This window comes from Clarias gariepinus, chromosome 23, assembly GCF_024256425.1.
Source record: "Clarias gariepinus isolate MV-2021 ecotype Netherlands chromosome 23, CGAR_prim_01v2, whole genome shotgun sequence".
In the NCBI taxonomy this organism is placed as follows: domain Eukaryota; kingdom Metazoa; phylum Chordata; class Actinopteri; order Siluriformes; family Clariidae; genus Clarias; species Clarias gariepinus.
In genome coordinates, this window is record NC_071122.1 from 2,465,886 (window position 1) to 2,488,775 (window position 22,890).

A 22,890-nucleotide genomic window follows, 5' to 3' on the forward strand; every position below is an offset into this window, starting at 1 on the left:
CTATTTTTCCTAGTTTAATTTTATTTTTCTATTTAATTTTCTATTGTATTTCTTTTATTCATACAGTATTTATTTCTTATTTTGTAAACTTTAATTCTCTTTTAGGGTCAATGGCAGTCGTATAAGCATTTCACTACATTTCGTACTGTATATGTGACAAATAAAATTTGAATTTGAATTTGACTTGTGATGGAGTGATTTGATGACCACGAAGTGTAGTGGTGCAGTAGCCACTAGTGTAAACCAATGTCCAGAATGTCCAGTGTGTGTGTAAAAACCATATGTGTGGGTCAGTACTGTGTGGTGGTGTGATTGTGATTGAGAGACCTTATCGCCTGCGGGAAGAAGCTCCTCCTCAGTCTCTCTGTGTTGGCCTTCAGGGAGCGGAATCGCTTCCCAGACCGCAACAGAGAGGTGTGTGTGTGTATATATATATATATATATATATATATATATATATACAGTTAACAAGTTATAACTTTCTGTGGAATTTTGGAATTTTACAAATAATGTTTTATAGTCTGTAACCACTAGGTGGTGGTAATGACTATGAGAATTCAACACAGTTTATTCAGACGGAGAGTAAGATGTCAGACGATGTGTTTTATTAAATAAATAAATAAGTGTGTGAGAGACTCCGATACGATACGATAAGGACAACGGAGGAAAAGATGCTGTAAAATACCAGGAAATGTCTGTTGTGTAACTTGTGTCGTCATATTTCAGCGACGGAGCAGTAACGTTACTAATGGTGACCTTGTAACCATGGTAACAGCGCTACAGTCTTACAAACGAGACGTCACAATCGCGACGTTGCAGGGATTTATGGTGTTTGTAGGATTACTCTGTGTGTCAGGTAAGAACACTTTAATTAGAAGTTACTGTAGATGTTTCAGTCTATTCCAGTGTATTTAAAGTGAGTTTGTGTTGTTTATAAAACTTTGTTGTAAGGAAGGAGATTCATCTAATTAACCATGTGAAACTGTTGAATAAAGATAAGGTGTAAAGCTTTTCAGGTATGACAACGTTTTTCTTTTTCTTCTTCTTTTTTTTTTTAAAGGTTCAGGGACTTAAAATTGTAACAACATCGAACAAAAATGCAATATCGAATCTGGATATTTAATCTATACACTGTATAAAAGACTAAAGTCAGGTAGCTGAGCTTCACTGCCCTAGCTGAGTGGATAGCTTGCGGCTTGTTGTGTCACATTTATGAACATAGTCAGCCTATTCTCCAATGACATGAACACTTCTGTCCCGCTACAGTCTGGTACCTCGAAGAGGTTCAGTTTAGAAGAGGAGTCAGGCAAGGCTGTCCAACATCTCCCTTCCTTTTTCTATTTTCTATTAGTGGTGCTGATATTCAAAATCATCATTCAAAACTATTTAAAGGTACCGTATTATGTTTTTTTATTTTTTTTGAGTGGAGCGTGGGGACCCTACATCTCTTCCCTAACAGGAATTAAAAAACGGTAATGATGTCACTTTTAGAATGCGTTTCTACGCACTGAGCTTCTGCTCAGTGGTCCAAGCACAACCTCTCGCAGGCAAGATTTTCTCTGAATACGTTTTTTTTTTGTTTTTTTTTCACGGGGCTGGGGCTAAGAAAAAAGCATCTCGATGCGGGGAAACAACTTTTACACAACACTGCTAATCCAGTTGATGGGACCCTGGAGTGATGCTGGTAATGGGAGTTATGGAAGTGCTGGGAGTTATGGTAGTGATTTGTTATTTGCGTAACTGTTGACTTCCAACATGTGCAGTATTTTAAGTTGCTAATGCTATTGATTCCGAACACTTTTCCTTTTGCATTTATTTTTATCATTTGCATTTGTTTTCATCTCTTATGATGTGCAGTATTATTTCCTTGGCAGGTTTGTAAAGCATTCTTTTAACCATGAAGTTTCTTGGTCCTGATGCATGCTCTTTGTCTGAGAGCCTAATTGATGATGAAGCTGAAAATGAATTTCTGCGTTCCAAGCCCACTTGCTTCCTTATACTTGGAAAACCAGTAAGTTTTAACTTTGTATTAGCTTAAAAATACTTCAGGGTACTTTTACAAAAAAAAATTTTATTCTCTTGTTGCAGACTAAATGATTAAGTACAGTATATTATGTGCAGTACACTAGTTGGTTAAAGTTTTTTGCACCCCTGACATCATACCCATTTGTGATTCTCCAAACTCTTGCCAAGTCTGAAGCACTCAGTTGTACAGTGTTACATTTTTTTTTTTACTGGAACTAAGATTTCCTAACCCTTATCCAGCAATACAATGCCCCTGTGAGATCCACAAAGCCAGCTCCATAAAGACATGGTGTGTGTTAAAGTTGGAGTCAAAAAACTTCAGTATTCTGCACAGAGTTCTGACTGCACTCAACCCCACTGAACAGTTTTGGGATGACCTGAAGCCTCCTCCACATCACAAAATAATTTGCTGAGCTCACTAATGCTCTTGTAGCTGAATGAACACAAATCCCCACAGCCGCTGTCCAACATCTAATGGAAAGCCTTCTCAACATAGTGGAACGAAATTATAACAGCAAACATGGAAATAAATGCAGAATCTAATCAGAACAAGTGTACACATACTTTTGACCACATTGTATATCAAATGTTATGTTGCCACATGTTAAAGTTGGACTAAAAGTGTAAATGTAAAAAGTGAAACAAAAAAAAAATTTAGTGTAAACTTGAAACAATTACACTCTTATGTTTTATTTTGTTTTCTAATAATTTTATTTTATAGGGTGCTGGGAAGTCGACCCTTGCTAAAAAACTTGCACAGACTTGGAAATGTGTCCTCATCAATGGTAACGTTTAGTCTGTAATTTAAATCAGTCGGCCACTTCCAGCTCTGCACCTTTGTGTATTGTCTATACTTTTCTCTTTCAGACACAGAGTTGCTCAGCAGTCATATTCATGATGGGTCAGAGCAAGGGACAGAGGTGTGTATTTGTGTGTATTCGGTGTTATTTATTTTTTTTATACAGTTAAAGCCGTGGACCCAGAAGCACTTTTGTACCATGATGTATTGGATGTGATTAGTTTTTAGCAATTCTGAAAGAAGGAAACAGCATTCCAGAGGAGAAGATGATGACATTAGTTCTTGAAAAACTAAAAACACCAGAAGTGGAAAACTATGGTAAGATGACTTAAGGCAACTTAAACTTTAATTTCACAGACAGCGATTGTAGAGGCTTAGAACTCAACAACTTTATAATCCATGAAAAGACTTTTATTTTTATACATGAAATACTTTGTCTGTGTTGTTCTTGATCAGGCTATGTTCTGTCGTGCCTACCATCAATGTCTGGGGAATATCTAAACATACAAGAGCAAATGGACTTCATAAAAATGCACCCTCCAGACATCATCATTAACATTAAGGTAATACTCCTGACTTTTTTTGTTTTTCCAGAGTTGTGTATAATTGAGCACATGGTTTCAGTAAAATCTGAAATACTATATCAATGTTTACTATGGACCAACATTTAAGCACACACCTGAACTGTGAGCAGCAATGTAGAGTCATCTGTGTCTATTTAAATAGTTTGGATGATTTCTGCTTGTTGTCTTTGGATGTAGTGTGCAGACAAGGACCTGATCAATCGCCTTGCAGGCCAGAGGCAGCACCCAAACATGCAGCTGGGGAATCCAGTGAAAAAGGTGTCATCTACGATTGATGCAGAGGGAACAGGTGAGGAAGAGGACGACGAGCAGATGGAAGAGGAGGCACAGGAAGAGGTAAAGCACTACTAAGTTAACAATTATGCTTAACTAAACATAACTGATTCCAACAGACTGAGCCATTTCATGTAAAAAAGAAAGAGACTATGCAGCAGAAGCATTGTAATACAGTCACAATGTGATAATATTCAGTATTTTCAAACTATGTTTTTTTTTAAAGTTAAAATGGCTAAGTAAAATGCTGTTCAACTCTGCAAATACAACCTCAAAACAACATAATGCTTATCTTGTATTTAAAGCATTTATGACCAGTCACATCATATCAGGTATTAAGTCGCATTTTGAGTGATTTGAGGTTGTTGTTTTTTTTTTCATTTTGATATCAAGTTTATTACTGGTATTATTTCCGTTTGCTGAGTTATGGCCAGTGTGAGCTTGTGTAAGAGAAGATGCACTTCAGAAGAAAAAAAAAATTGAAGTTCTATTTCTAGAATATATAAATGTGGATTCCGTAATGTAGAAAGAAAGAGGGAATCCTCAGCCTTATTTTGACCCCAGGATTTCTGTGCTGACCCTAAGCATACCTTTACCAGCAGTGCAGTTTTATAGCAAGAAATGCATGCGTTATAACACAGTGTTCACACCTTCCAGAGTGGGTATCTTCATGCATCTCTTTGTGTTCTGATGACACCAACGTGTTTCATTTTCTTTCGGAATTATTATCATAAGGTGCATTGTAGCTCCTAAATTAGTCTTCTGTAATATGGTGTTTGCGCAGTGTCTAAACTGCATCACATTTACTTTCACTGTTGTTGTTTTTTTCTTTTCCTTTTTCCTTTAGGCTGCTTTACAGCTTAAATTTTGAGTAAATTCCTGTTGTCTGAAATTTGGTTTGTCTAGTCAAGATTTTATTTATATTTTATTAAAACATTTTAGGGTTAAAATTTACAAGAATGTCTGTCTGTGTGCTCACAGGACAGGATGAGCGACTCGGTCAGGTTAAAAGAGCATTATCCAGAGGAGGCTCATCGCAGGATTCTTCTTTATAAAGACAGAATACTCAAGTTTTTGGAGGTTGGAACATCTCAAAGTCTGTTTTCTACAGTCAAGAATTATTAGCAGCTTTTATGGAAATTTGTGAAAACCTATATACAGTAATGTAAAACATAATGTGTAATATTTTGAGCATTAATAGCCCTCTGGGGTCTGAGGTCTTTCTGAAGATTTACAGTGATTCAGCTTTACCAATGTAGTAGCTAATACTGTACGTTACTCTTATTTACACAGAGCACATACTGGCTAATGTAAATGTATTAGATTCGTGTGCAACTTTTAAACTTCTATCAAAGGACACATACAGGAAAATACAATTTCGAAAAGGGGAATAAACAATCCATGTTGTTTTGAACACAGAACTGAGTTCATGAAAGTCTTAGGTGTGTGTCCATGGCAAAACAACTATATTATAAGATTTTTTATTTTATTTGGGGTAAAGAGACTGATGTGCCTACCTTTTTTTAGCATAGCCTCTGTTTTACTGGATATTTCATGACTTTTCATGAATATGTAAGACCTATTGACACCTGGCTCAGGAATCACCTTTATACTCAGATTCCTCACACACACGGGGTTTACTGAAGCCAGGGAGACAAACAAAGAATAAAGTATGGTTTCTGAAACATTAATTGAAATGGATTTAAAAAAAAACTACACTGCAAAAATAAGTTATATTCTATTATGACTGCAGTAAAGCTGCTCTCATCAGTTCGCACTGTCGTGTTGCAAAAGGCAGCGTTTATTTAGCGAGTATATGTGTGTTTTGTTGCATTTCTGGGGCACTATTGTTCATATCGGCGTACACTTTCATCTGTCGTTTACAAAGTAAAAGTGCGCCCTGCAGCTTCAGGAAAATATTTTATATTTGCTAAAAGACATATTCACAAGGACATTCCATCCAATTACAGACAAGGTTGCATTGTGCTGCTAAAACGCTGCTGTTTACAAAGTGAAGTACGCACCGATGTAAGCAGCTTTATTACAATAAAATTCACAACTATATTCCCACCATTCATGGTCAAATAATTATTTAATGATGGACACAAACACCAAAAAAGAAGTAGGGTTATTATTATTTGAATTAAAAAAAAGTGAATTTATGTAACAAGTTTTCTCGGGACAAGATTCTTACATTGATTTGGAAGATTTATTTTGTTTCTTCTTTCGAGCCCTTTTTGTTCTTTTGGACTCCTAAGGGTTAGCCAGTGGGTACAATATATAGATTAATTTACCTAACAGTTATTTATAACATATACTACTAAAAAAATAAAAAAAACAGATCGGCCAAGTATACACAGAATATCTCTGTGTGTCGAGCAGTGCCATTTTAATCTCCACTGCGCACCTGAGCTAGGCCATTACCTATTTAGCCTTAAAAGAACACAGAGATTCAGTCTAGGTGGGAGTAGATACCTCCACTGTTTGCCTTGCATTTGTGTTGTGTGTGAACTTTCCATGATCTTTGTTTGTTAATGACTCTGGCCAGCCTTGGATTTCGTCTTTTGTTGCCTTTGGATTCTTGTTGCTCAGCTTTGCATCCTTTTCATGCTTTGGATCTCTACATTGTACAGCGATCAGTCTCAGACACTAGGGAAAACCAAGCACACAGCTTAAATTCACAGCAGAAAATCCTTCACAGAATGAAAGCGAAAGTGCACTTGCTTCTCACCAGAATAGTGAATTTGCTAACCATTTGGTGTGGGACTGCACACAGTCTCTGATCAAGGACTTGCTTTGCTGCGCTGCTGTCTTTGCAATAATCACCACTTCAAGTTTCCCTAGGTCTTCCTCTACTTAATTACCACAGTGTCACAGGGCATTTTCCATTCATCCTGGAGCCATCACAACAGTGTCAAGTGTCCTTGAGCTCTGGAAAGGCGCTATATAAATAAAAATTATTATTATTATTATTATTAACAGATGCAAGTTTTTTACCGCCTTGCTTCTGACCGTGTTTAATCTGTTGTTTTAATAAGCTCTCTAAATCACCATCACTGAGATTGGATTCTTACAGTTCTGTGCTGCCTGGGACAGTATATGAGCCCAGAAGACAATCTCCACTTCAAAACAAGTGCCCCTGCTGAGGTTTCAACTCCAACTATTGCCCAGAAAAGAGGCCTTTTGGAAATTCATCAGCTAAATATCCAGCAGGTGTATTAGATACACTCTTCACTTTCCACTCGACTACATCAGTTATCAGTCCTTTACCTGTGGCACCCCCAGATCAGCACGAACCTCAACCCTGGAACCCTGGTTCAATTCAATTCAATTCAATTTTATTTGTACAGCGCTTTTAGCAATTGTTATTGCCGCAAAGCAGCTTTACACAATCAAACGAATTATTTAAGTTTGTTTGAAATGTGAATGTGTATGAATCAAAATGGTCAGTTTGTCCCTGGTGAGCAAGCCGAGGGTCTGTGTACAGTGGCAAGGAAAAACTCCCTGCTCAAGCGCAGATCGTCGACCTGTTCTACAGAGGAGTCATGAGTTGTCTAGAGAGAGTATATCATCACCCTACTTACAGAGAGAGCTCATCACTGAACAGTGGTCTGTAATTCCAATGACCCTTGTTGTGTCATTTTTCAGACCTTTACAGAAGAAATGAGGATGTTATTCGATCGTGCCCATTTAGGGACTATACAAGGCATCTACTGGAACTTTGTCAAGGTCCCAGATCAGACTGCCACTACACCATTGAATTCCAAACCCTGGCAGCTGCTATCTAGTGGAACAGCATTATACGATACTTTCCAATGCACCTGCAGTATTTCAAAGCCTAGTCAATGATGTGCTCAAAGACCTTATTTTCATTGCACCATCTATGATCCAAATGGATCCTGCCAAGCTGAAGGCTGTGATAGACTGGTAGTTCCAACAATTAGAAAGGACCTACTGTACAGTGCTTCCTGGGTTTTGCAAATTTCTACAGACATTTTATTTAAAACTACAGCTCAGTGGCCACCCAATTCTCTGAATTGAAGAACTAACTTATATATATTTTTTTTATATATTTTTTTTTTTTTTTCCAATTTTCTCCCCTAATTTAGTCGTAGCCAATTCCTCCCCGTCACTAGGGGGCTCACACATTAAGGCTACTACTACCATTCAGCCGGGAGGGCGAAGACTATCACGCGTTTCCTCCGAACCGCGTGACATCAGCCGACCGCATCTTTTCGAACTGCTTGCTCACGCACCATTGGGGCGGAGTAACACACTCCGCGTGCGCGAGCTCACAGATGCCCCTGATTGGCTGTAGAGCCGTGATTGATGAGCATCACCGGATGATAGGGCGAGCGCTTTACCACTGCGCCACTCGGAGGCCGCCTTGAAGAACTAATTTACTTCTGCTTCCATCCTCACACAGATAGATTCATCCCTCTAGTTTGTGGTGAAGGTGGATGCTTCAGAGACTGGGGTAATACCTCTATCTCACGTATGCTGTGTGAGGCATCGTGAGTCGCCGCGATTGCCCACCGACGTTCCGTGAAGTTCTGTAAGGACCGCAAGCTTTCGCAAGGACCGGCAAAAATTTTTTACATGTTTACATAACAAAATTGGGTGGAGAATTGGAATCTGCAATAAAACATGTTTAATTTTTCTCGTGGAAAGATGGAAACGTACTAACCGCCAAAAACTTGCAGTGAATCATGATGAACCGTACTTATGGCCATCGCGCGAAACCGCGTAGGTGAGATAGGGGTATAAGGGGGAGTGTTGTCACATAGGTCTTCCATAGATAACTGCATCACAATGGCTGTTTTTTTTTTCTCTCACCGACTCTCCCCTGCCTAGAGAAATTATGACATGTGTGACTGAAAGTTATTGGCTGTCAGGCTCGCCCTAGAGGATTGGGGACCGAGATCCTATTCCTCGCTGCCTGGAGAGGACAGCCAGAACGTAATCTCCCATGTGTTCCATTTTCACAGACTTCCCGGGGACATCACCTTGGATTGCAAAACCCAATTCTCCACCCAATTTCGTTGGGCCTTAAGTAAACACTCTACACTTACCTTTTCCTCAGGTTACCACTCACAGACTGACAGCTAGACAGAAAGAGGTAATCAAGATCTGGAGACAGCTGTCCGAAGAATAACTTCGAAGGAACCACTCTTCTGAAGTAAATGTTACCCTGGATCAAATTTGCTAAAAATTCCTTGCCCACGTCTTTGCGGTGCCAAACAGCATGGTTTAATACATGATCCATGAAGATCCACTGATCTATTTCAATCTTAAAACAACAAGCTGACCACTGACGTTCTAAAGCACCAACGTATTGAGTAGGCCAAAGGGTCATGCTCTCAAAACAATCTCTCACAAGCTGTCCCCAAAGTTTATCTGTCCGTTCTCTCTTACCAATGTCACTGTCTCCTTCTACCCTTCACCATGCGATAAATAAAGTCTTTCTTCCATGTGTCCCAGATCGAAACTCTGATTTTGTGTCCACTGAATTATTTTAAAGCAGTCCAGATTTTGCAAACTTTTTAACAAGTAAAAATTTTTTTTTTTAAACGCTCAGGATTATTTTTGCTTGTGGGAAGGGTGATAGTGTGTTTTGTGTGTTTAGGACTTCATGGCATCTCATGATCCCCGGTATTTACTTGAAATTGATGGAAACAAAGATCCAGAGGAGAATTTTGAGGTTAGTGACCTCCATCATATTGAGCTGAACTAACTTCTTCCTTAGTTATTAAATGTATGAACTGTGTTAATTTTCTAGTGTATCTGTGTATATAGTATCTTATATCTCGCCTGGACTCCATGGCTGTGAGAAGAGCAGCTGTACCTATGCGCTTGATAACCACAGATGAGGAGGAAATTCCTAAGGACATGGACACTGTACATAAAACAAACCCTTTTTTCTCTGATTATTAACAAGGCCAGGTGCTGCTGCTCAAGTTTTAGATGCATATTCCATGTCTTATATCATGTAGGAAGAGCAGTTGAACATGCTGTCCTACAGCAAGACACTAGCTCCAGGCTTCCGGTGGCAGAGGAGTCGCTGGAGCTGCACTTGTCCTGTTGCTCTCAAAGAAGGCAGAATGATCAGAGGCAATCCTGAATTTTCTGTGAGGTCAGTGTACGAGGTAGACAATAATTGAAAGCTGTGACGTCACAAAGCTGACCTGACCATACGGAACAGAATTAGTTGCTTGTTGTGCTTGGCAAGCACATCGTACTCTTTTAACCATACAGCTTATCTTATCTGTACTTTTATGGGGTTTTTTTGTTTTTTTTCCCATGTTGCACCAGCTTCCTGAATAAAATATACATCCTGTCCTCCCAAGAGGCTCTGCAGAAGTTTCTGGTAAAGCCAAGATGGTACCTGCTCCCACCCATGCCACGCTCACCCTGCAGAGTGGCTGTGATTGGGCCATTACAGTCAGGAAAGAGCACTCTGAGCACACTCTTGGCTGAGTATTACGGTGCAGTTGTGATAGATATGAAGAAACTGATGGAAGGGGTCATGGACAAAATGAGGCAAGAAAGGATGGAGAAAGCACTGCAGGAAGCAACGATTTCAGCAATAGAGAAGGTCAAAGTCCAGATGCACAAGGATGAGTGTGGTGAGAGCTGCCAGTGAAACTCTGTATACTAAAATACAATCCTAGAATACCCCAAAATAACTAGGAGAGGGTAGTGACAAAAGTCAAACACTAAATTGACCTAAAGAACTAAAGGTTCAACAGAGGAATTTCTTTAATAGTTAAGTTCTAGTTAAGAATAAATTAGTGTCTTTCTCTGTGGATGATGACAGAACCAGGGTCTGTGAGGAAAGGAACTTACTGTAAAACAGATCAAATGTACAGGTTCGCTGTCATAACTTTTGTCACCTTTCATGCTTTTGTTTGTTGCCATGCATGTTGCTGTAGAAATGGAGGTGACGGAGGATCACCCAGATGTTCAAGCTTTCGTAGAAGAAGCCATGAAAGAAGCAGAAAAGATGGCAATTGAACAACTAGATGATGTGTGTGCAAATGTCCTGGAAAAATGGATCAGACAGGTTTGACCCTTGATCAGTGAGCACATAGAGTGATGTTCCTTCAGTGTTTCCCATAGTCTGAAATATACTTGCAGTGGTAGCCTGTTTTTTAAGAGCAGCCTGCTCATTGTGCAACACAGTATTTTTCCTGCAGAGTAATTGCGACCGTCAGTGCGGCCTTCTTAAACCTTTTATGGCAGTTGGCATCCGCTGCATTTATTGCCTCTCAGTACACTGCGTTTGCGCTACCACTCCTGTACCTGTTTATTCTGCCTACCCAAGTATACTCTGTGTGTGGGAAACACTGGTATTATACTTTCAATTATTTTATTATATAATAGTAAAATATTTTGTAAATAATTTACATGGTATCTATTAATCGCTCCATTCAGTCATACTGGTGTAGTGTCAGGTCTCTGATAGGGGTGTAATCTGACAGTTTTTTGTCAGATTCAGGTAGAAGATGCAGATGCTGTGTTTAAAAGAGGCTGGGTGCTGGACAACTACCCCACCACCAAATCCCAGCTGGCAGCCATTCAGGAGCTGCATCCTGACCTCATGCCTGATGTGGTGTTCTGTCTCAGTGACAGTGAGGAAGAAGGTGAGGCTGAGATTTTAAGTGTTTTCGTTTTTCATTGCAATTAATTTTCACTCTCTTAATGTGTTCAGCGCTGAGCTCAAAAGGTGCATTCGGTTATTCAGCATTTATAAGGTTATTCAGCAAGGTTTATAATGGAATAAGGTTCAATATTTATTTACAGGAAGCACAGTTCTGAGGAGAATTTATGAACAGAACAAGAAAGAGGTGGATACAGTTGTACGAGCTCAACTACAGGAGGCACAGCAACAGAAAGCAAGAGAAGGCCAAAATACTCAGTAAGTTAGAGCGAAAAAGGATTACTAAGAAATAATCTTCTGGATCAGAATCAGTTTCATTAGCCAAGCATGCAAGCATACAAAGAAAGAAACATGATATTGACAAAATTAAATATACTGTACAGTGCCATGAAAAGTTATTTTCCCATTCCTGTGTTTTTTTTTTTTTTTTTTTTTGCATATTTATCCCACTTAAATGTTTAAAGATCATCCACTCATCCCTCATTAAGCTCATCCGTTCAATGTCCAAAATTTCTCCACAGCGATGTGAAAGACACGGCGTGCGCCTGTGATGGGTGTGCACCCAAATATTATATTACTCCTCGCTCAATAGCTAGGCGGCCTCCCCTTCTGCGCTATAAAACACACCGGGGAGTGTAGCTCAGGCTATGTTGCGCAACTGGACTTTTCTAAAGTGATGAGTGCAACACGCGTGCAAGAACGCAGAAAAGTGACAAGCGAGCGGGGCAACGGAACAAGTCCCAGGGAGTTCAAACAGGCGAGTACGCTTTAGATCTCCGCAACAAGGACAGCCGCATCCTCACTGCCGGAGCTTCTGCTGCTCTTTCACTTTAACCCGGACCCGCATTCTCGTGACCCTCCTGCCGAGGTGGAAAAGGCCACAAGGAAACCTCCTTTCCTTTTACATGTTCCCAGCTGGGGGAAAGCCACCAGACATCAGAGAGGACTCCTGACTGAGGCCACGCCCATAGAGAGAGCTGGGCGGGGCCGGCCCGCCGAACTACGCAGGAGCCCATGCTGAACATTCCTTTCCTTTCTTTGCATCCTTCCTAAATAAATTACCCTTTTTCCCGTAAGACTCGTGTCTGTGCTTTATGGTGCCGCACCCGTCGAACCCGTTACAAAGAATCATTGCTCGTTATCGCAAAAGCTTGATTGCAGTTGTTTGTGACAACTGGGCACAACCACATATTAGGTTTAGGGGACAATTACTTTTTCGCATAGGGCCAGGTAAGTTTGGACAGCTAAAAAACTATATTTTTTGTTTACTTAGTTATCTTTGTTTGTGTAATTTTAAAGTTAGTTTGATGATTTAAATCATTTAACTGTAACAAATCTGTAGAAAGAACAAAAACCAGAAAGGGCCAACTATTTTTTCACTCCACTGTTTGTAGAGAGACAAAGGAACAATATTTTCTGTATGTATTTTAAAATGTATTTTGTGTACTATGTTCAGTCAGCAGGTGCTGGTTTCAGAAGAGGCTCAGACAGGGAATGTTCTGGAGGAGGATCCTGATGTTACTGGTACAGCGGCTTCATTACTGTATCAGTTTACTCTCTCAGCCTAGCCTTCCTAGCCTATTGGCTAAATACTAATGGGTCATATGATGTTTCCGAGTGGCTCAATGCTCATAAAAATGTCGATTTTCTCAGTACTAATCATATTCAGCATTTTTGTCTTTAAAGGGAACTCTTTCTGACTATGCATTCAGTATTCATGTGAGATGGCCTTGGGCCTTTGATTTTGAAGCAATAGATGGGTTATAATGTCTGTAATATCTTTACATTTTATATTGACAGTAATGTCAGATATATTCTCTGGATGTTATTAGTTATATTCAATTTAGTTCATTTTTATGCTGTATTTGGTGAAATTATTGAGAGGATTCTGTGTGTGTGTGTGTGTGTGTGTGTGTGTGTGTGTGTGTGTGTGTGTGTAGGGGCGATGTTGCCTAATACATGGGGCCAGGGCTATCCTCCTGGCCCAGCGATGGACATGTATAAGCTTCAGCTACTAAGATTCAGGCAGGAGTGGAACAGCCTGGATTACTCCATCGGCTGCAGCTATGTTACACTGGAGATCGCCAACAAAACTCCTCAGACTTTACTCCAGGAGATGGTTGATCAAATGGAACGTATGTGACTATCTACAGTCAGGAGCATAAGTATTTGGCCAGTGACACAAGTGTTTTCTATTTGTGCTTCTGTACACCACCACAATGGATACAAAATTATATGGCAGTATAACAGTGCCAAAATTCCTCGAACGGCAATTTAGTAGGGTCAATATTTTTGCATTGAATTTTACATGCTATTTTATTTTTATTTAAAATAAACAACCACAATTGTAGTGTCCAAAATTTAAAGCAGTGTAAATGCTTTAAGATTTTTTTCAATTAGCGAAAAAATCAAACTGCTTTTTTGTGACAAGGTTTTTTTTTTAATTCATGTGATTCAGTACGCTGTTTTGCTTTAGAGAATTTTGGCACTGTTATACTTCCATAAAATTAAGCCATTAAAAAGTTACCGTGTAGGAATTTAGGGGATTAATTCAAGTGGTTCAACAAAATATTGCATTTTCACAGTCTTAAAATAATTGATTCGGGTACTTATAAAATAAAATTTTGGTGCAACGCCTTTGCAGTCAGTAATGGCTGAAGGAGTACAAAAACAGTACAACAATAAAAAAATAATGAATAAAAATAAAATAAAACAGGGAGACAAATACCTTGTCATAAATGCCAAGGAGTATAAAAACGGTCTTGAGGTGAGATCTAAAAATAGGACAAGTAGGGGCCTGGCTGGTGTACAGGAGCAGCTCATTTCAGAATTTAGGGGCTACTACTGAACCCACCTAGATTTAGGAACTGAAAGTCAAAGCTGATCACCAGGCCTGAGAGACCGTGCTGGACTGTATGTTTTTAAAAGGTCAGCAATATATGGTGGTGCTAGATTATTGAGGGCTTTGTAGGCTATTAACAGACCTTAAAGGGGTCATACAGGCCTACATGCACTATTTTAAGCTGTTTGGACTGAACTGTGTGTTAGGAGTGCGTACACAACCACTCTACGATGATAAAGAGCCGCCCAGTGGTTTTCTTTTTATTTATTACAATAACATGGCCCTTCTGAAATCAGGCCAATCGCAAATGCCTGTCGATGTGACGCCACACCACATGAGGCCGCTCCTACTATACAGTAGTTGATTGACACCGGTGTTTTAGCAAAGACCCGAGTGAGAAGAAGCTGTCGGCCATTGTTTTTCACCGCTGGAGCAAAATGTCGCCTAAGCGAGTGTGGTGTACAGTTGTTGGGTGTAATAGCGAACACAGCAGTCGTCATTCACTACCGACATCTGAGCCACTGAGGACGCAGTGGCTGAATTTTGTTTTTGAAGCTAACGTCCCCGCCGATTTACCTAAATGCGTTCATGTTTGCGCTAATCATTTTTCACCAGACTGCTTTATAAACGCGGGTCAATATAAAGCAGGTTTTACTAGGAAGCTGCTCCTAAAAAATGGATCTGTACTAACGCTTCGTGTTCCTGCTTCATCTTCACCAGGCTCAGTGAGTGTGATTTATTTTACTATGACTCTTTGCAGATCGCCTTTTCTAATAATCACGATGAATGCGGAGTGTAAGTTAACTTACACGCTCATAGAACATGGTTATGGCTTCTTCTCTGTGTACATCCGTCTCTATATAATCCCTAATCGCACATTTATAATAAACAATGCATTAAGGTGATTGTGTACGTAGTCAGAAAACTGTGTACGTAGTCGGAAAACTATATTATGCCTACCTTTGTAATGTTAGATGGTTTATAACGATGTCTGTTGAAGATTAAGAAGTCATGTAAACACATTAGTAAACACATCGCGTCCGTATCTCTCTTAGTAAGCTTCTCCGCTTTTGTTGTTGTTGCTCGCGGCAGCATAACAGCCCGTTAATTCATGCCCATGCAGTGATGAGAAAGACAAATCGAGTCGATGCATGTCCATTCTTTTAATTTCTGCGTTGTCAGGCGATATTACAAACTGCCGCGTAGGTTCCGTACTTAAATCAAACCAAAAACGACTGAAGAAAACAGGCTCAGGCTCCATATTCCAGCGTTTTCCAGTTTGGACTGCATTACCCACAAAGCACTGCGTTGTGGGCAATGCTTTGTGGGTAATGCAGTCCAAAGCATTGCCCGCACTGGACTACACTTCCGTGGCTATACCCCACATGTGTTGTGAAGGGCCAGGGGTAGCTCAGTGGTTAAGGCATTGGACTACGGTTCGGAAGATCCCAGGTTCAAACCCCACAACCACCAAGTTGCCACTGTTGGGCCCTTGAGCACGGCACTTAACCCTCAAGTGCTCAGATGTATAATGAGATAAAAAAAATAAAAAAAATGTAAGTTGCTCTGGATAAGAGCGTCTGCCAAATGCCTAAATGTAAATGTAAGACACGCCACACAGAACTGGCAGGGCGGGCTTTGCAGAGATCATAAGCATTTAATGGAGCATTTACTGAAACAGGTTGCTGAGAACAGAGCTAGTTTTTACCAGTTAAAAGTAGTGTTTTTTTTACACAACCATTGAGAATTTTTTATTAAATATATTACAAACTTTTCATTAGGACCCTAAAGATCATATTAACATTTAATGAAAAATGTGTCTGGATGACCCCTTTAAACGTGAAACTGCACAGAGAGCCTTTTGTTCCCGTTTGTGTTCCCATTAAAAACATGTTTTGGATTAACTTAAACCATGCATTCGAGGCCAAGCCAACACTAGCATCGAAGGCATAACAATAATCAAGCTGGCTTAAAAGTCTGTATAATCTTTTCAACATCGTTTTGTGGCTTGACCTTGGCCAAGACTCTAAACTGAAAAAAAGCTAACTTTTTTTACTTTAAAAGTTATTAAAAGCAGATTATTCGAGTTAAGGTCAGATGACTGAATTAGCCCTTTAAGAACATGAACATGAGCCCTTCCTTTCCTTCTCTTTATTTGAACATACTGTTATTGAGAGGTTGTAGTGATTTTTATCTTGAGGTAAACAATGTGTATTTACCATAGATAAAGGTGTCTCTTGGTTGTAGAGAAGTCTCTTGGTTTGTCCAGTATAGTCAAAAAACAAAACATGGAAGACGAACATACAACAGCAGAAATTACTGTCATTATTAAGTCATTATTTTTCAGCCTCACAGAATTCAGGTAGAAAAAAAAACGAGTATTAAAATTCAGGTGGACAAAATCTGAGTCTTCAAATTCAGGTAGAAAAAATTCAGGTCTTTACATCCAGGACATCATAGGTAGAGCAATGGATTGACGATTTCTGGGATCCATGTCACGGAGCACTTTAAAGTGTGCTCCTTGCTCCCTGTACAGTTTACTTTCACGGGGAACAACTTGCCGATCGGAACGCAGCACTTTTTACTAACTGGCCAGCAGGAGAAACGGCTCTGAGTAAGACTGAGCAGGAATGCGTGCTGTGACGAGAATGGACCAAGTAAAATTTGTTTTATTAATTAACAGGGCAGTACGAGTTATTTTAGTTTACTGTTTTTTTTTTTGTTTGTTTTTTTTTAGTTTTGTTTCCTGCACAGTACAATAAAATAACTCGTGCACTGTGACATGGACCCCAGAAATCGGCAATCCATTGCTCTTTCTATGATATCCCGGGTGTGAAGACCTGAATTTGTCGACTTGAATTTGAAGACTCACATTTTGTTAACCTGAATTTTAATACCTGAATTTTTCCAACCTGAAATTTATTACTTGATTTTTTTAAACCTGAATTTGTAAGGCTAAAAAATTATGAAGATAAAATGAGAAATAAATAAATATTTATATAAATCTATAATTAATTTTTTATAAATATGTGCAAATATCACTGCATGATTGATGAATATTATTATAGCAATTGAAAGTGACAGCAAAAAATCTGACACTGAACATGTTTTCTGCTCTGCAAAATTCCATACAGAGGATGATTGGTTTTGGACATAATGGACATAATTTTTTAAGGTCCCCCTTTCCAGCTCGAGTGAGTCCAGCTTAAAGCCTCCCACAGATTCTGCTCTCCTAACCACCTTGTTCAGTCGATTGGCATCTCTGCATTTAAGGTTCCCTCCCCAACACACTACAGCATAGAAAAGAATACTGGTTCATCAAACATTTGCAGGAGTTCCTTCCAGATTCTAAAAGGGCCCAGTTTCCTTAGGAAGAATGCCCGACTCTGACTTTTTTTGCATAGATGTTCTGCATTTTCTGACTAGTCAGGTTTATCACTCAGCAGTAGTTCTAGGTATATGTATATATATATATATATATATATATATATATATATATATATATGTATATATATATATCATCACCACCTCAACCTTAGCTCTCTCAATGGAGACTGGTAGTAGCATGCACCTAGTCCTATGAAAGTCTATTACCATCTTCTTGATCTTAGAGGTCCTCCTGTCCATCCCTGATACCCCCCTCGATGGCAGTGTCATCTGAGAATTTCTGCATGTGACATGACTCCGAGCTATACCTGAAGTCAGATGTACATGCTGACCATGATCTCAGAGGTGCAGTGTCTTATCCTAACATACTGTTGTCTCCTGGTGAGGTAGTCTGTAATCCAGGTCACCAAGTAAGAAACCACCTACAAACTGCAAACTACAAAGGATCCAGTGCATGACAGAAAAGTCTTCATAATGTGTTAAGGGGGTAATATTGTCTAGGAACTAAGAACACCATGCACAATGCCCTTTCCTGAGGTTCTCTACAGTTCTCTGCCCATGACACATCCACTATGATACCATCCTCCCGCCTCAGTGTCTCATAGCTGTGACCCGACTGAATGTAGAAAACCTAGTTCTACAGTTTCTTGAACAGAAACGGTGGGCCGGTAATGTCCTCCCTGGGCTACTTTTTTGTTCCAGTCTGCATTTGTCCCAATTTCTTTGCTACATCAACGCTTCTGGTCGTCAACCATCAAGGAGGATGTTACCTATTATCAATTTCATCATCACAGCTTCCTATTTGCCATGCACTCAGACAACAGTTTATATAATAATCTGTCAGATTATTGTGTGCTTTCCATGCCCAGTATTCCAGCGTTTTTTCCTGCTTGACCTTCCAGATTTTAGCCATGCCCTGTTCTACCGACCTCGCCTTTGGCTCACGGCATAGATTTTCCATATTGCTGCTGACCTTTGGAATATTCTAATAACCATGAGCTTTGGTCACAGACTTTCTTGACCCTCCAGTTTTGACTCCTAGTTCCACAACCAAAAACAATCTCCACGAATCAAAAACTCTGCACAAGTTGTCACCTTCGCTTTATGGAAGATCCATTGCCTACAAATGCTACATTTCTCTCTATACATGCTGACTCGGCCCTTCCACATTTTCATCATTGACTGGAAACTTTGCACTGACTCTCTGCACACACCAGCTCTACACTTCCGCATTTTAGCCACAGGGTAAACAGTAAGTGCTCAGTCTTTGGCAGGCAGATGCTCTCTTTAGTACTGCAGACGATAGAAACGTAATAAGTTAAATGTCCCAGTGCTGTTAACATCTATCACCACTTTTGGAATGCCTCTCGTCCAATCGGAATACTCGTACAGAACTAACTATTGTATAATACCTAATATATTATTATATAATTATTATATGAAGCATTCAAGGAACTGTTTTTTCTTTTTTCCTTCTTTCTGTGATTTAGGACCATTTAAGTACATGGCCCAAGAGATGTCCAGCATGGATCTGGATAAAGAGGAGGAGGATATGCCTAATGAAGCAGAGGTTGGTCCACAGCCTCAACCAAGGTTCATCTGTGTTGTGTTTTCATAATATCGCTTACAAACTATTTTCATCCATCTCCAGGAAAGCAGCAATAAACGGTTGCTTGGGGATACTAACATGTACTGCCCAGTTGTGCTGAGGGAAGAGGGAACTTTGGTCCCCTGCACAAATGACATTGCTGCAAAATACAGAGAGAAAATCTACTATTTTTCTAGCACTGAAGCACTGGATACGTTTCTGCAGACACCGGAGCTCTTTGTCCCAACTACTCAGCTACTTAAAGTAAGACAAGTTATTCAATAAATAATTCCAATATCTATAAATGTTCCTATCAATAAAATCTTCTTATTGACTGAAAGCATTAGAATAATGCACTGTGTCTTCCAGCATGAGGTGGTGAATATTTAATAACAACCCTACTAAGGAACATGAAGTAGACATATATAGTATATAGCAAGTACAATGTTAAAGTCAACCCTATTTAATAATCTTCACTGCATTTGACACTCTGATCCTGTTAAATAGCACTGCTGATCTAAATTATCAGAAAAAATTAACATCCCTATGAATTTTCATATTTCTAGCCTCCTGCTCTGCGTATGTTCCTGCTGGGGGTGCGTGGCTCAGGAAAAACCACTTATGGCCAGTGGCTGGCGCAGCATCTGGGTCTCTTTCATGTTCAGTTCCGTGAAAGGCTTCAAGAGCTAATTCTGGCCAAGACTCAGACCCGCATACCCTATGCAGATGAGGCAGAGCCACCTGAAGAGCCACCCAGTGAGCTGCAAAGTTTGTTGCAGACACAGACCCAATCCACAGCTCCACCTGTCGGGCCAGAGGTTGATCCGAGCCGAATGGAGATCCTGTCTAATAATGAAGATCTCCCTGAGGTAGACTTGGAGAAGATTTCACAGCTAATCAAATAATAAAAAATCTAAATTTTTCTTAACATGAGAAAAAAAAAAACACCTCCTGTCTTGTCTTTGTACATGTGTTCTGTAGGAGACTCCAGCACTGACAGAGGAAGAGGAATTCATAAAGTCATATCTATCTGATGGACAACCATTACCATACAAAATCTTAGAGAAAGTTCTGCTGCAGTTCTGGCATGAAGAGCCTTACAAGTAAAGGGTTATCCATGAAATGTTCAAAATCAGAATATGTTTTTCTACAATTTCACTTTTTTAGACTGCCTTTTATTGTTTTTTTTTTTTTTTTTTTTTTTTTAGATCAACAGGGTTTATCCTTGAAGGTTTTCCTCAAAATTCAGAGGATCTGTCTTTCCTAGCGGAGCACCACTTATACCCAGATACCACCTTAGTTATGTCTGTAGAGGTGTCAGAAGTGATAAAGCGTTTGCTTCCCCCACGGCTTGACAGATGGAAGGAGAGATGCACAAGAAGGAGAGAGCAGATGGTGCTACTTAAAGAGCTTAGGGTAAAGTAGAGAATATTAAAAAGATCATTACATTTCTGTACCCGAGAATGCAAAAAGTTTTCTTGGAGAATAATGGCTTAAGTTTTACAAAAAGATTGTGAAACACATGGTTAAAGATAGTCATTAGCATTCTGTTAACCATTCTGTTAACCAGGCGAAGGCCATTGCCCAAAGAAGAGCAGAACTCTTGCCTGAATACGCACCCAAGTCACCCAGAGTAAGACTATAACCATAGTCACCTTATAGCTAACACTGTAGTGCACTGAGAAATAACATCAATATGATCTAGCTGTTCTTTCTTCTTCTTAGGACAAGGAAAATGAGAAAAAGGATTTGCAGGAAGATGACCAAGATGAAGATCAGCTGAACTGGGAGCAAGAGCTGGAAGACAGGCTGCTAGAGGAGTTTCCCCAGGAGGAGAAAGAGGATGGAGAGGAAGAAGAGTCAGAGTCCAGTGCAGAGGATCGGATAAGAGCAGAGATCAGTGAGCAGTTTGACAGGGATGACAGCAACCTCACCATGATGATGGTAAACCTGGGCTGTTAAATGAGAAAATAGATATTAATAGAAACTAATAAGATAATAATCTCAGTTGTAGAGCAAGGCATATGTAAAACGTCACCCTTTTTTCAGGATGTTCTGACTGAGTACCGGATTCCCTACCTCACCATCAGTACTGGCCGGAAGCCTCACATTGTGCACACCCAGCTCATAAAGCAAGTCAAGCCCCTGTTGGAGAACAGGGAGGCGCTATTTCAACGGTGTCACCCCATCAGCTTTGCCACTGCTCAAAAACTCCTCTACAGCAACTACAAGTTCTACAGTGTCTTTGGTTGTTGGGATCCATTCCGGGTTAGTTATGAGCTGGAGTTTTATATTTTATCCTTATACATTTTAACTTTTGCTTTGGAGTTGTCAGTACGAAATGATGATAAGCACAAGCACTTGCTGCTTTAAGTCACTATGCCTGATGAGTTCATTAATTCATGCTCTTCCCTTCTTACTCTGACTCATCACTCATAGGCCCAATCAGATCACATGACCTTTTTTAATCTGCAATCTTTATGCTCTCTAGCAACCTGAATCTTTTTTCCGCTTATTCTCACTAACAAATTTGCATTATGCAACAATACCAAAATAATTAAGATTAATTATGCAGCTTATAAAATAACACATGCTCCAGCATATACTTTTTTCCCACTGTGAACAAGAAACCGCAGCAAATGATGGGTTCCAGCAGGACTACTTATTTTACAGCGAGGGAAATTAAGAATTTGGACACTAATATACCTCTAGTACATAGACATATACAGTCATGGCCAAATGTTTTGAGAATTACATAAATATTGGAAATTGGAAAAGTTGCTGCTTAAGTTTTTATAATAGCAATTTGCATATACTCCAGAATGTTATGAAGAGGGATCAGACGAATTGCATAGTCCCTCTTTGTCATGAAAATTAACTTAATCCCAAAAAAACCTTTCCATTGCATTTCATTGCTGTCATTAAAGGACCTGCTGAGATCATTTTAGTAATCGTCTTGTTAACTCAGGTGAGAATGTTGACGAGCACAAGGCTGGAGATCATTATGTCAGGCTGATTGGGTTAGAATGGCAGACTTGACATGTTAAAAGGAGGGTGATGCTTGAAATCATTGTTCTTCCATTGTTAACCATGGTGACCTGCAAAGAAACGCGTGCAGCCATCATTGCGTTGCATAAAAATGCCTTCACAGGCAAGGATATTGTGGCTACTAAGATTGCACCTAAATCAACAATTTATAGGATCATCAAGAACTTCAAGGAAAGAGGTTAAATTCTTGTTAAGAAGGCTTCAGGGCGTCCAAGAAAGTGTAGCAAGCGCCAGAATCGTCTCCTAAAGAGGATTCAGCTGCGAGATCGGAGTGCCACCAGTGCAGAGCTCGCTCAGGAGTGGCAGCAGGCAGGTGTGAGCGCATCTGCACCCACAGTGAGGCGAAGACTTTTGGAACATGGCCTGGTGTCAAGAATGGCAGCAAAGAAGCCCCTTCTCTCCCAAAAAAACATCAGGGACAGATTGATCTTCTGCACAAAGTATGGTGAATGGACTGCTGAGGACTGGGGCAAAGTCATATTTTCCGATGAAGCCTCTTTCCGATTGTTTGTGGCATCTGGAAAAAGCCTTGTTCGAAGAAGAAAAGGTGAGCGCTACCATCAGTCCTGTGTCATGCCAACAGTAAAGCATCCTGAGACCATTCATGTGTGGGGTTGCTTCTCATCCAAGGGAGTGGGCCAAAAACACAGCCATGAATAAAGAACGGTACCAAAACACCCTCCA

The 22,890-nt window shown here is 39.8% G+C and overlaps 1 protein-coding gene across 1 annotated transcript in view; it reads left to right on the forward strand.

The window, feature by feature from the left end:
• The first annotated feature begins 677 nt into the window (after positions 1–677).
• Positions 678–22,890, forward strand: part of LOC128511277 (adenylate kinase 9-like) — a 28,772-nt gene continuing 6,559 nt past the window's right edge. Inside the window, exons 1-25 of the mRNA XM_053484054.1 lie at positions 678–856; positions 1,875–2,011; positions 2,747–2,810; positions 2,893–2,945; positions 3,046–3,142; positions 3,281–3,387; positions 3,586–3,744; positions 4,663–4,761; positions 9,308–9,382; positions 9,478–9,579; positions 9,675–9,814; positions 9,994–10,307; positions 10,614–10,744; positions 11,174–11,324; positions 11,485–11,599; positions 12,798–12,865; positions 13,282–13,476; positions 19,061–19,140; positions 19,222–19,422; positions 19,725–20,027; positions 20,140–20,261; positions 20,367–20,574; positions 20,729–20,791; positions 20,884–21,102; positions 21,208–21,426. Coding sequence (XP_053340029.1) covers positions 1,898–2,011; positions 2,747–2,810; positions 2,893–2,945; positions 3,046–3,142; positions 3,281–3,387; positions 3,586–3,744; positions 4,663–4,761; positions 9,308–9,382; positions 9,478–9,579; positions 9,675–9,814; positions 9,994–10,307; positions 10,614–10,744; positions 11,174–11,324; positions 11,485–11,599; positions 12,798–12,865; positions 13,282–13,476; positions 19,061–19,140; positions 19,222–19,422; positions 19,725–20,027; positions 20,140–20,261; positions 20,367–20,574; positions 20,729–20,791; positions 20,884–21,102; positions 21,208–21,426 — 3,399 coding nt within the window. The 5' untranslated portion in view covers positions 678–856; positions 1,875–1,897. The remainder of the gene's footprint in view (positions 857–1,874; positions 2,012–2,746; positions 2,811–2,892; positions 2,946–3,045; positions 3,143–3,280; positions 3,388–3,585; positions 3,745–4,662; positions 4,762–9,307; positions 9,383–9,477; positions 9,580–9,674; positions 9,815–9,993; positions 10,308–10,613; positions 10,745–11,173; positions 11,325–11,484; positions 11,600–12,797; positions 12,866–13,281; positions 13,477–19,060; positions 19,141–19,221; positions 19,423–19,724; positions 20,028–20,139; positions 20,262–20,366; positions 20,575–20,728; positions 20,792–20,883; positions 21,103–21,207; positions 21,427–22,890) is intronic.